The 13,999-nt window shown below is 38.4% G+C and overlaps 1 protein-coding gene across 1 annotated transcript in view; it reads left to right on the plus strand.

The window, feature by feature from the left end:
* Nucleotides 1-13,999, plus strand: part of WDR27 (WD repeat domain 27) — a 118,983-nt gene that overhangs the window by 53,920 nt on the left and 51,064 nt on the right. The window contains exon 28 of the mRNA XM_014950497.1: nucleotides 2,272-2,374. Within this exon, the coding sequence (XP_014805983.1) occupies nucleotides 2,272-2,374 (103 nt within the window). The remainder of the gene's footprint in view (nucleotides 1-2,271; nucleotides 2,375-13,999) is intronic.

A 13,999-nucleotide genomic window follows, 5' to 3' on the forward strand; every position in this document is an offset into this window, starting at 1 on the left:
GTTTTTTGGAATGTAGACTAAAAGCTGTGCGATGGAGAACATAGGGAAAACTTGGCTGTTTGCTGTCCCATGCAATTACCAGATGTTTGTCATGGTAACCCCTGAAAAGCTCTGAGCAGAAAAGAATTCTTAGGAGGCTGGTCAGCATGCCAGCTGGCCACATAATACTTTCAATGTCCAAAATAAGTTTGATCACCACCTGTTGCTACTTAAAAAAAAAAAAAAAAAAAAAAAAAAAACAAGGGGAAAAAAATCTTCCTTTTTCTACACAGATTAAGTGGCTTTTGAGTATGTGATGAAAAGTTCCTCACACTAAGGAACTGTTCAACTGCCTTTTTTCCCCTGGAAAAAATTTGGACAATTCCCACTGACCTGGGAAAGGGTTTACTGACTTCAAAAGGTCACTGACATCAGATGACATTTATTAAACTTTTTTTATATTGCAGGAGTGGAGTGTGGTGTATCTGCCTCTGACATACAGTCACAGGCTGAGAAGATACATCAGCTCATGACACGGTGTGATACAACACAGAGAACTGGGTCTGGCTAGCTAAGAACATCAGCAGGCGTTCGCAGATTGTCGAGGCTCCTGAAACAGCTTGGCAGAGAGGATGGCCAAACAGACCAGAAAATCTTGTTTGTGAGAGGAAAGTGACCTCAGACTAAGGTAAAACATAAAGTTGAAAGTCAATGGCTACTTCTGAGTAGCTCCCTGTCTTCTGAAATAGATGGGGTTGTTTGGGTTTGTTTCCTTTCAAAGTGAGGTTCATTACAAAAAAAAAAAAAAAAAAAAAGACAGGAGGAAAAAAAAAGCCTGAAATAAGAGAACTCCTAGAATAAGATAAATTACGCACATAGTATCTATTTATTCTAGGATTTTGTATCCAGTTTTTTCCATTGCTGTGATACCTGTAGCTATCTGAAATGAAGTTTCTACTGGATTGTGTAGAAAGTTTGACTGGAATCAGTTTTTTAAAATGCCTTTTTAGAGCAGGATTTTGATGGGGTGGGGAAGTAGCTATACTTGTAATAGAACGTACATCCTGATTAAAACGGAATAGTTGGACAGGAAAACAAGTAAGAAAATAGAATCCAGGATGTTACCTGTTACTGTGGCCATATTAGCACAAAGGAAAGTGGCACTGTCCTGTGAGTCAGACAGCGCTCAGATAGATTGCTGTGGTGTAGCAGAGAAAAGATCAGTGAAAACCTTGGAATCCTGTTAGTTCTTATGCACCCATGTATAGGTGGAAGAATAAATATTATTCTAAGTCTGTTTTGAAATGATACCTTGTGAGTATAAAAATAGAGCTCTGAACATGAGGCATACATATGTAAATGATAATTCTGAATGGTGTTGAAACTTGTATTAAAATATCTTTTAACATGGAAGCAACTCTAAATACTACTTTTTTCCTTTGTTTTGCGGTGACTACAAAGCTATCACAGTCCTTTACAACCGTGGGTTTTTTTAGATGGATATTAATCTTCATCTCATTTAAAAATTATGATTTTTAAATGGGACAAGTGTGCCCAGCTATCAAAAATTTACTTCACAACGCACCTTGCCGTATTGACATGAGAAATAGGAAATTAATTCCCTGTGTTAAATTTAAATGCATTCCTTTCTTTAGACTGTATTAACACAGATAGGTAAGAAGTTATCTACAGAGCTAGAATGTCATTTGGATATTGCCTTTCTTGTATTTACAAGATACAATAAATTGGTGCATGGAGTAGGAATGTAAATAGAGCAACACAGATTAAATATCCAGATTTAAGTATAAGAAAAGCAATAAATAATTATTTATGCTATGATTCCACATACTGGATATAAATTGCTTGAGGAAGTTTTCTAAAGCTTCACAGAGCAGTCTGGCTTTCACAATGCCTTCCCCTTAATGCAAGGGAATTTTTTTACGTGGCTGAGATGGCTGAATAGGGGTAGTTTAATGGTAGGCATCACAGCTCGTCATTTCTAAACACTGTTAAGGTTTCTATCTTTGTAAAATAAACAAGGCCACAACATGGTTTTAGGCATTGTCCTGGGGTAGTTTTGCATGTTAATTTTATTTGCAGTTTATTTGCATCTTTAATGTTTCTCAATTTTGTCAAATCCTACTGCAGAGTAATTTAAAATTTAATTTGTGGATTTCCTCAGTAAGTTTGTAGACTAAGAAATATGGATGAGACCTCAGCAGGATTTTGTGAAAATGGCAGTAAAAGAGCTAGTTTTTAGCTGTTGTTGATAAGACTGGAATTTCTCTGAAGGTGTGAACGTCGTTTTGAAGGGCACAGTAGCCACCGCTGTCCAAGTGGAATTGCAGTATCTCCTTGTGGACGGTTTATAGCCAGTGGATCAGATGACAAATGTGTAAGTAATGTTTTTTCTTATTTTCCTCATAAACTATAGGAGCTACTAGTATTACATACAAAGTAATATTTTTCTGCGCATTTCTAGGATTCAGCTTAATGTGCAAAACTGAGGTCTGTCATACTTTCATGTAATTTATTTATATGTAGCAATTACATATTATTCCTGATTTGTATGTTCTTCATTTTGTCTGAAAAATCCTTGAACAACCGAATCTTCGTGCTCAAAGTCATTCTGAAAGGCTTGTTTCTAAAAGTTTTCATAGTGCTTGACTCTGAATTGCCATGTGCCATCAAAGATGGGAATAGTATCTGCTGTAGCACAACTTTATGTAGTGTGTATGTATCTGAGCACTAGGAACTATGTAGCAGCTACACATTAAATTACTTAAGCTCCTCAATATAGGGTCATGAATCTTTCATTACTGGTTTCTTATGAACCAGTCAGCTGAACGCAAAATGAAAAGTCATTCAACAGTAATTAGAATTTTTCATAATTTATGATGTAACTTTGATTGTGTGTGTTTCCTCCCCGGACATGCTCTCTTCTCATTCAATGTCAACTATATTTAAATTATTACACTTAGCAAAGAATCCTGAGTGAAAGTGTATTACTACCTTTTTGAGTATGCACCTTATTTTAATTCAGAAGTCCTGTACTGTTGGCACAATGTTTTTCTTGGTGTTGGCTAAGAGACAGATAATTGCTAGCTTGCAGAATAGGCCTTTGAAGCTGGGCTGGGGTTGGGTGCACTGTAAACACATCATTTTCAAACAGCTGGGTAGGAAAGTTGTTGAACTTTCTTCTAGGTCTTTCTAGGTGACTCATCAGGACTATGACACAGGGTTTCTGGTCAACTTCAAATTCAGAGCAAGAGGAATTTACTTCTGTGGCTAGTTTTGAAATACTGGCTCCAATCATGTGTGAAGGTTAGAGATTTTATTGGCAGATTGTTGGAGGTTTGGCAATAGCTAATGTGCTCTTGACATTTCCACGATAAAATATATTTTTCAAGTTTCTGGTAATTTACATTTCAAAATGTAGTTTCCAATACAAAAGAAAGGCTTTTTGCTTTGTCTGTGAAACAAAATGCACCTAATACTGAGCTCAGCTCATGATGTATATGATATATTTAGTTGAGATTGATAATTAAGGTTGATTTTGGATAGCATAAAAAGAAGTGCAGTCACAAGACCTTTAGTGTTCTCTTTTGCATTAAGGTTATCAGTTAGAATTACTGCTGATACAAATAAAGAGAGGAATAGAGCATGACTTCGCCAAGAATTTGGAGTAGAGGCACATCATAGGAAGCTGAATAGCTGGAATGCATCTGCTCCAGTTGGCATGTGGTCCCTGGTGGGCACAGTGCCAGTCAATATGTTTTAGTCTGGCTCCTGGGTTGGAATTTTGCATAATTTGCATCGTATGTCTCTAGAGAACTTTCATTGTTCTTGTTGTTGTCCCCTCAGGAGAACTGAGTCAAGTTTCGGACTCTTGCTACAATTGCGCTGTAAGGACAAAATACAGTTTGGGGGGCATTTTTAGGAGGCTTCTTTTTGAAATGTTGAGACTGGATATACTTTTGTGTTTCCTCTTGACAAAGAAAATTGAACATGGCACTGAAAAGTCCATTCATATTGTTAAACTAATAACATCCTGACAGATGGACCAATGTGCAACTGGAACAGTTCTAAGAGTATCAAGAAGCACATAATTTTGCAGATTGTATTCTATGAGTGAATGTCCAATGGAATTCAAAAAGCTGCATTAAAATTCAGCAGTGTAAATGTGAAGTGTTTTCTTGAAATAGCACATTCTGGAAATAAGTTATGTAACTTTTCACTGACCTTCAACTGTATCTTCAATCAACTTGGAGTTTAATTTATCAAGTGTAATGCTTGCACCTTGTGGTTAACAGATATGATTGATTTTAAAGGAAAAAGAGGCAGAATTGGAATATACTGGAGAAACGTTAACCTTAAACTGCCTTTTATATTTCACAAGACCTGGAGTGTTTGACAGAGGAAGATGTTGGCTGCACAAACTAAAAATGAAATCAAAACCATAATCCCACATGGCATAGAATCAGAAACCCAAAATATGTTATTGTTAATAAAGAGGTGCAAATTCTGTCTTTTTGTCTACTTACAAAGTATGTGACCTATTTCATATGAGAACAGCTTGGTATAGCTTCTGTGTGGCTGAAGTAGCTACTTCTTTTTATCTGAACTGCTTTTGTGTGTATCATCATGAGGTTTCTTACATACTGTAAATCATGGGTTGAAAGTGTTTCCCTAGCTGATTACTCCAACTTCTTTAAGGGAACCTTTATCAAGACCTAAGTAGGACCTGACAGTCTGATAAAAGCAGGTACCCACAGTATCCTGCTTTTGAACTGTTATTGTCATTACCGTAATTCATTGTGATTAAAAAACATAGAAAGTTAAAATTTCTAATATTGCATCATTTCTTCACCTTAAATAGCCTGAGGTTACAAGAGACATGGGTTGACTTTTTGTTAATTGGATACACATAATATTTTCATTTCTAACCATTTTGCAAGCAGTTTGAGGCTTCTGACTATAAAACAATAGGATTAAGGATATCGGACAAATAATTTGGTGTAGATTTTCCTGGTCTCTGTACAAAAATGTTTACCTAAACATTTTTTTACCAAAGAAATCTTAGTCTAAACTGACAAAAGTATCTAGAGAGTGTGTAAAATGCTACTTTAAAAAATAGAAATAGCTAATCTTCTCCTCTGTTCCATTTAGTTCTATTTAGTTGTTTTACTTCATGTCTAATTAGGTTCTTAATTTCTGTCTCTGAAGACCTTAGGGCTCTCGGAATAAATTCCAAGTTTTCAGAAATGAAGTAGGGAAGGCAGAAATAAGGATTTGGCTCTTTAATTGTTTTCGGATTCATTCTTGCTAGCTCTCTTTGAACTGTAGACTTTAAGGGGCACATTTTGACCCTAGTGGAAAATGGAATTTGCTAACATAAGACTCTGAGTCCATGTCAAATCCCAAAGCCTGAGCTTGTGGTTCCCCCTGACTGACCCAAACATATTTTTCAGCATGACAGGTTGCAACATCAATACTGAAAATGCATGGGTAATGTATACAGTTGTCTTCCATTTTATTTATGTTTTTCATCAAAATACAGGATTTTACCAACATTGTCTTTGAAACACATTCTAAATCCAGGATTAAATTTATGCCTTTCAACTGTGAAGGCATCAAAACAATATAGAGTAGGAAGATTGTTTCTTCTTATCCAGAGAGCATCAAACACTGAAAGGAGTAAGAGAAGACAGGATATGGCAATTTGATGCTTATACATAACTAACCACGTGTTAATCCCATTTGTGCAAAATTGGTGTTAGAGTAATTTCCCATTATCCAAGAGAAGCTGGAAACCTACTGATCAAGGGGGCACAACCAAAAAATTCTGCAAACCTGTGACTGAAGGCTGGAAGTAAGCCTGGTCCTGATAATGCTTGCAGACTCAGTTGTTTTCAGACACAAGATTGTGCATTTGGCATAATGCAAACTGTAGAACTTGTTTACAGTTAACACCTTAGTTTTAAATTATTACAGTGGTTGATATTCCAAATAGAATGTCAGTCCTACTGAGCAATATACTGTAATATTTTTCTAACATATATTTATTTAGTTGTAAAATTCACTGTCTCAAAACACATATCTTTATGACTTTCCCTGTTAATTAGATGAATAATTTATTTGATAAGAACAAGAAAAATATGTATTACATAACAGTAGTCTTAGTTTTATTTTTATCTGTTCTCACATCAAGATGTGTAGCTTTAAAAACATTATTTATTATTTTATCACTCATGAATGCATTCAAAATACAATGCTACTATCTGTTAAACTTGTCATCTACTTGGCCACATATATTTTGGCTGTGAGAAGCCATAGTGAAAGGAGCTCTATAATTTGAAGTAGTTTAAATTGTTAAAGTAGTTCCCCCCATTTTCTCTCATGTAGAGTTTTGCAGTGCACTGATGAAGAGTGAGCATCTGCTTTTTAGTTTGGGTAAGGAGTAAGCATACCTCTTCTTGAAGCACTTCTCCAGGTCCTCCCCGTTGACTGTGCTTTGATTTGATCACAGAGGCGCTTTGGATCATGCAGATCAATTCATTTCATGTGAGGCTGAAGTGGAAGAGCAACTTCTTGAGCAAATTGAATGTTTTCTCTGTGGTAATAGCGTTCAGTTTACAGAATCAGGGATAAGATAGCCTGAAGTAAAGCACCAAGATGTACTGGGAGTTTGTGCTGTCAGCACTGTTTTGTTTTGTATGTCTTATGATTTATTTCTTGATTACTGTAAATACATCATTAGTCATATTAGTCTTTTTAGGGCTCAATCCTGATTTATAAAATGGAGATTAACAGTGGTATCTTTCTTCTGTCCTTTACTCTTTAAAAGAAGACTTCAGATGAGGCCTGTCTCGATTTGTTACCACTATAGTCAGTTACTTTGATCTTATTTATACGAAATACTTCCACTCTTGTGTGTCTGGTGTGATAAGCTTAAAAATTGCATCTGATTAGCTGCAAAATTGCATAAAATGTTCTAGATAGCAATGAGAAAACCACCCCAAGAACCACAAAATGTGAATGACAAAATTATGTGATTATCTATTCTCCCTTTGAGACCACAATTTCACTCAAACTTTTTAGTTGAATGAATGAAAAATGAAAACTACGGATGAGGGAAGCGGCAGGGGGTTGAGAAAGATATTCTGTTATGAATGTAAGTATATGGAGGAGATAGGACATGCTAAAAGTTCAGATTCTTTGGTAGTAAACTGATGTTTAAAATAGGTATTTTTGATACAATAGAGTGAGCTGTAGTGTTGACTTTAATACTGGCTTTTGAAACATAGGAGGATTTTTTTTACTGGAAAATTATTTTTAGAAATATCTGATAATGGTGTTGTTTAGTATTTATTGTCTTGGTCTACACTTTGTACCAGAGGGCTTGTAGAACAGAATGTATTATGTGAAGCAGTGGTAGGGACAATCTGTTTTCGTTTTCAGTGTCATTGGTATCCCAATTATATATTGTTCAAGTTTTATTTTATATGTCTATATTGTTTAACTATGGAACAGGATGATCGTTAAGGCCCCTTCCAACCCAAACCATGCTATGACTCTATGAACTAAGATAGGCTTTAAGAGAAAACATCTGGAGAAAATAACATTAGTAATGTTTACTGTGGAAAAAACAGGACTGACATTGCTTGGCAGAAGGAAATCCATGGCAGAGAATGAATGATAGAGACTGCGACTACCTCTCTGCCAGCTATTGCTGGAGAAAATATATTCCTTTCCAAAGAACACAACTTTGTATTACCCTTGAACCTCAGGTTCTTGGATTCTTCGGTAGTGTGGTTGGCTTTTAGGTCTATTATCCTAGGAGGGAGGAGATAAATATTGCTTTCTTGTTAATACAGACATGATTTTACAGTGTGCAGTTACTTTTGGGTATATCTTTGAAGATGATTGAAAATCTTAGCCTTGCTATATTTCTTTATGAACTGTGGAATTATGTGAGCATGAGCACGTTAGCTGCTATTGATTGCTTCTTGGTCAGTTCAGGGTATTGTTTTATCTGTGCCTCTACACCTCAGACCTGACTGCCATAAAACCAAACTGGCATCTGAGAGTAGTGAAGGATTTTCTGCTGGCTATAGATGTGTGCTAACTTAACTACTATAGGAGAATATATTTTTTAGTGGCCTTTCAAACTGAACTTTATGAGGCTGCAGTGTGTCAGTGTGCATTAACCTTTAAGTTTGGTAATACTTCTGAGAGGTGGGTGGAAGTGTTACAAATTAGCCTTTTTGTTAAAGAAAAATAAGCAGAGAAAATACCTCATATTCAAATGTAGGCAAAACAGGAAGTCAAAGGAGATATGAACACCCAAGTTTCATTTTGGTATGCATGCAGCAGTGAGGTGCTAAAAGTGGATATAGACAGATCTACACCCACAGGGCTTGTGGTTTCTATATTTACCTTTTAGTCTACAACTTCGACAGCAGTTGATTTTTTCTGTATCATTGATACATATGACTTTAATCTTACTGGTTGATTGCATTCTGCTTGCAAATCTATTAAGATGGGGTAATCCTTTGTAAAGCTAAGGGAATTCCCTGCTATACCTAAAAATCCAAATAAAGATCCTCTGCATCACCTGAATCGTTCAGTATTTCTGTCCTACAGTCAACACCAGTACACAAACAGGGAATGCGATTATTGGTACAGCTGATGGAGAAGTCTTAGTGGCAGTCAGAAAAGAGGATTTCCAGAGTGGGTGTGATCCAACCATACTGCTTCATAATGAGAGGTGAGGCAGATTTTCTTAGAACAAAATCTTCAAGTAATCTGCGCCCTGCCAAAGCTGTGTTATAAAACTAAAAGCAACCTAAATGCAGCAGTGTTTGGTGCAACATTAATTCCACAGGCAGACAAATAAAAACAATCATATATGTTGGGCTTTCAAACTAGCTTAATGAATTGAAACTAAAATCAGGAAAAATGTAAATCGGAAGCTTCAAAGAAGGGTGGTTTACAGAGGCAATTCTGAAATATGGTTTAGATCTGTTTATGCAAACTTTAATGAGGAAATTTCAAAATGTGTTATCTATAACTGTCTGCATGCTGATGCATTTGAAAAATATTGCCATGAAAGGTGACTTATCTTGATAATATTCTCCTTTTGTAGTTATGTTGAAAGAACCTGAATGGAAACAGGGATCTTACTGTAGTGGGAAATTTCCTCTGACTTCCAGAAAAACAGCCTCCATAAGTGGAATTAGAAGGGGAAAGGACTCTGAGAGGGCATATTATACTCAACGTTTTGGTGACAGGCTTGAACAGACTCTTCATGATACCATGTGGCAAGTATATAAGATATCTTGGGACTGAAGAGCATTAATCAGTGCCTAGGACGCTTGTGAACTCTGTTTTATGATGTGTGGATTTGGCATTGATGCCTATAGTCAAGGTAGTCAAACACTTTCCACTATAATTCTGTTTTCAGTTGCTTATAATTGAGAATATTTTTGGCTGAAACTTTCCATTCTGGGTGTCTGCTTCAGGCTGACTGTTATTTTTCATTTTAGTATAAGTAGTTCAGGTGCTTTTTCAGCTTGAGGTTGAGGAAAAATACATGGTTCAGTGGGAGATGTGCCCCAGTGTAAACAGGGGACAGTGGAGTGCAAGCCAAACAGTTTTATCATAGAATAGTTATGGTTGGAAGAGATCTTTAAGATCATTGATTCCAACTGTTAACCTAGCACTGCCAAGTTACTACTAAACCATGTCCCTTAGCACCACGTCTACATGTCTTTCAAAACATGTCCAAGGATGGTGACTCAACTTCCCTGGACAAGCTGTTCCAATGCTTGATAACCCTTTCAGTGAGGACATTTTTCCTAATATCCAATCTAAACCTCCCCTGGTGCAACTTGAGGCCATTTCCTCTTGTTCTATCGCTTGTTACTTGGGACAAGAGACCAACCCCTACCTTGCTTACAGCTTCCTTTCAGGTAGTTGTAGAGAGTGATAAGGTCTCCCCTTGGTCTCCTTTTCTCCAGGCTGAACAACCCCAGTTCTCTCAGCCGCTCCTTATAAGACTTTAAGACTTATAAGACCCCTTACCAGCTTCGTTGCCGTTCTCTGAACATGTTCCAGCACCTGGATGTCTGTCTTGTAGTGAGGGGCCAAAGTGCCTCAAAGTGCAGCCTCACCAGTGCTGAGTACACTGTTTCTGATACAGGACAGGATGCTGTTGGTCTTGCCCTCCTGGGCACACTGCTGGCTTATATTCAGCTGGCTGTCGAACCAACACCCCTAGGTCCTTTTCCACCCCGCAACTCTCCAGCCACTCTTCCCCAAGCCTGTAGCACCGTGGGGGGTTGTTGTGACCCAAGCACAGCTCATGGTACTTGGCCTTGTTGAACCTCATACCGCTGGCCTTGGACCATTGATCCAGCCTGTCCAGATCCCTCTGTAGGGCCCAAGAGACCAACCCCTACCTTGCTTACAGCTTCCTTTCAGGTAGTTGTAGAGAGTGATAAGGTCTCCCCTTGGTCTCCTTTTCTCCAGGCTGAACAACCCCAGTTCTCTCAGCCGCTCCTTATAAGACTTTAAGACTTATAAGACCCCTTACCAGCTTCGTTGCCGTTCTCTGAACATGTTCCAGCACCTGGATGTCTGTCTTGTAGTGAGGGGCCAAAGTGCCTCAAAGTGCAGCCTCACCAGTGCTGAGTACACTGTTTCTGATACAGGACAGGATGCTGTTGGTCTTGCCCTCCTGGGCACACTGCTGGCTTATATTCAGCTGGCTGTCGAACCAACACCCCTAGGTCCTTTTCCACCCCGCAACTCTCCAGCCACTCTTCCCCAAGCCTGTAGCACCGTGGGGGGTTGTTGTGACCCAAGCACAGCTCATGGTACTTGGCCTTGTTGAACCTCATACCGCTGGCCTTGGACCATTGATCCAGCCTGTCCAGATCCCTCTGTAGGGCCTTTCTTCCCTCAAACAGGTCAACACTCCTGCCCAGCTCGGTGTCATCTGCAAACTTACTGGGGCTGCACTCAATCCCCTTATCTGGATAATTGATAAAGATATTAAAGAGAATAGGCTAAGACTTATAAGACCCCTTACCAGCTTCGTTGCCGTTCTCTGAACATGTTCCAGCACCTGGATGTCTGTCTTGTAGTGAGGGGCCAAAGTGCCTCAAAGTGCAGCCTCACCAGTGCTGAGTACACTGTTTCTGATACAGGACAGGATGCTGTTGGTCTTGCCCTCCTGGGCACACTGCTGGCTTATATTCAGCTGGCTGTCGAACCAACACCCCTAGGTCCTTTTCCACCCCGCAACTCTCCAGCCACTCTTCCCCAAGCCTGTAGCACCGTGGGGGGTTGTTGTGACCCAAGCACAGCTCATGGTACTTGGCCTTGTTGAACCTCATACCGCTGGCCTTGGACCATTGATCCAGCCTGTCCAGATCCCTCTGTAGGGCCTTTCTTCCCTCAAACAGGTCAACACTCCTGCCCAGCTCGGTGTCATCTGCAAACTTACTGGGGCTGCACTCAATCCCCTTATCTGGATAATTGATAAAGATATTAAAGAGAATAGGCCACTCGTGACCGCCATCCAACTGGATTTAACTCCATTCACCACCACTCTCTGAGCCCAGCCATTTAGCCAGTTTTTCATCCAGTAAAGAGTATACCCATCCAAGCCATGAGCAGCCAGTTTCTCCTGGAGAATGCTGTGGGAAACGGTGTCAAAGGCTTGCCTAAAGTCCAAGTAGACAATATCCACAGCCTTTCCCTCGTCTCCTGAGTGGGTTGCCTTGTCATAGAAGGAGATCAGGTTAATCAAGGAAGACTTGCTTTTTGCAAACCATGTCTGGGCCTGATCACCTGGTTGTCCTATGCATGCTGTGTGATGGCACGCAAGAAGATATGCTCCATAATCTTCCCAGGGACCATGGTCAGATTGACAGGCCTGTAGTTCCTTGCATCCTCCTTCTTGTAGATCTTCCAGTCAACTGGGACCACCCCAGTTAGCCAGGACTGCTGGTAAATGATGAAAAGTGGCTTTGTGAGCACTTCTGCCAACTCCCATCTGGCCCCATAGACTTGTGTACATCTAAGTGGTGTAGCAGGTCTCTAAACATTTCCCCTTGAATTATGGGGGGGTTCATTCTGCTCCCCATTCCTGTCTTCCAGCTCAGGGGCGTGGGTACCTGGAGGAAAACTGGTCTTAATATTAAAGACTGCAGCAAAGAAAGCATTAAGTACCTCAGGCATTAAGTACTATCATGTAGTGTGGGAGTGTGCATTAGATTTGATGGCAGTAATGGAGGCAAATGGAGAATAATTCCTTATAAATCCAGATGGCTTTCATAGAAGTGTAAGAGTGTTTGTTTATTTATTTATTTATCATGAGTTTTTAACGCTTCCATTTTCTCTAGCTGTTTTGAAATATTTGAAAAAAAACTCATAGGAAAGGGATGACTGGCCAATCCATGCAAAACTTCATGTAAGGTCAAATTAGGTACCTTTGACACCAGTGTCTTTTTTTGTCTTTTTTTTTCTGTGACCTGTTTGTAAAATATGAGTTCTAGTTTAAAGCCACAACAGTTACAAAGGGTTTTTCTTGCAACTGATGTTGCTTTTCTGGTCCCTGTGCAAGAGCTGATAGCAAGGAGAATTTTTCTGTAATGCTTTCAGTGCTTCTCTTTCTCATTTTCTTCCCCCTTCTTCCCCCCCTTCCCAGGAGAGAGTTTGAGTGTAATATGAGTTTGATTCTAATGCATATGGCCATGGATTGGACTAGGGGCAATGGGAACAGATGGGGACAAGTTTGCTTTGAAGACAGAGTATAAGAAAACATAGGAAAGAATTTATAGTGAAACTCTGCAGATAAAGAATCAATGTATTTAGCATACTTTCTCTACCAATGCAGTAGAATTAAGTAGTTTTCCATTTGGATACAAATTCTTCCCCTCAAGGAAGGACCTTCACCCTTCTTCCCTGTATCTTGCTACAAATTTAAAGAAGAAAGTACAAGCCTGTATGTACATATAAGGTGCTAAATACACTCTGATACTGTGGGTTAATGAAAACTGACTACTTCAAATTTTATTTGAACTTCAAGTGAAAGGAAACTCAAGTAAGTATGTGGTTATGGGTGCAGGAAACTTGTTTGGAAGCCATTGGTAGAGGTAAATGATTTTTACTTTTGGCTGACCCTTGGATAGAAATGGAAAGGAAATACGAATATCTACTGAATCAGTATTTTTATTACAAGAAATTGGTCTTAATATAAAAAAAAGGGATTGACTTTGGCTAAAGTCTATAACAGATTATATGCACATATGCATTTTTGGTATTGCTGAGTACTTCCTAGACTGTTTTGCTTTCTTTTTTTATTACATTTGGTTTGCTGAAAATCTGTTCTACCTCTGTCAATGAATTAATATTTTAAACTTTTTTATTTCTTCCGTGGCTAGGGTTATAGTGTAATTTATAATTCACTTACTGTTCTTTTTATCTTCTGTAGAGAAGAATATGTAAGTACAGCAGAAAAACAATTTGAATGACATCAGAAATGTAGTAAAACTGGAATGATGGCAGACTACAGTAGGGGAATATTTATACTGGAGTTATTCCACTTCTTATGAATACCTGAATGTAATTTCTGTTATTTCTGTTAAAATACAATTTCCTTTGGGTTGTTTTGGGGTTTTTTTTTTGGGGGTTGTTTTTTATTTATTTGGGGTTTTTTGTTTGGTTGCTTTTTAAAAAGATTTCTTCACATTACTGAAAATCAGCCTGCAAATGACAGCTATCGTGGAAAAAATATACTGGAAATTTGTTTTGTAATTTCAAATGTTTACAATTCTACACTTCGAAGAAAAAAAAAAGAAGAAAGTGATTTTAAATCTATGGTTAAAAGCAGCATTTTAAATCCAATTTAGACTCAATTTTCAGGAATCATTATTTCAGCATCAACTGATAGAAAGCCACCTGAGCTACTCTGATTCTGAGCTAGGCACCCAAATACTGAGCAACTAAT

Source organism: Calidris pugnax, unplaced genomic scaffold (assembly GCF_001431845.1).
Source record: "Calidris pugnax isolate Ruff unplaced genomic scaffold, ASM143184v1 scaffold24, whole genome shotgun sequence".
In the NCBI taxonomy this organism is placed as follows: Eukaryota; Metazoa; Chordata; class Aves; order Charadriiformes; family Scolopacidae; genus Calidris; species Calidris pugnax.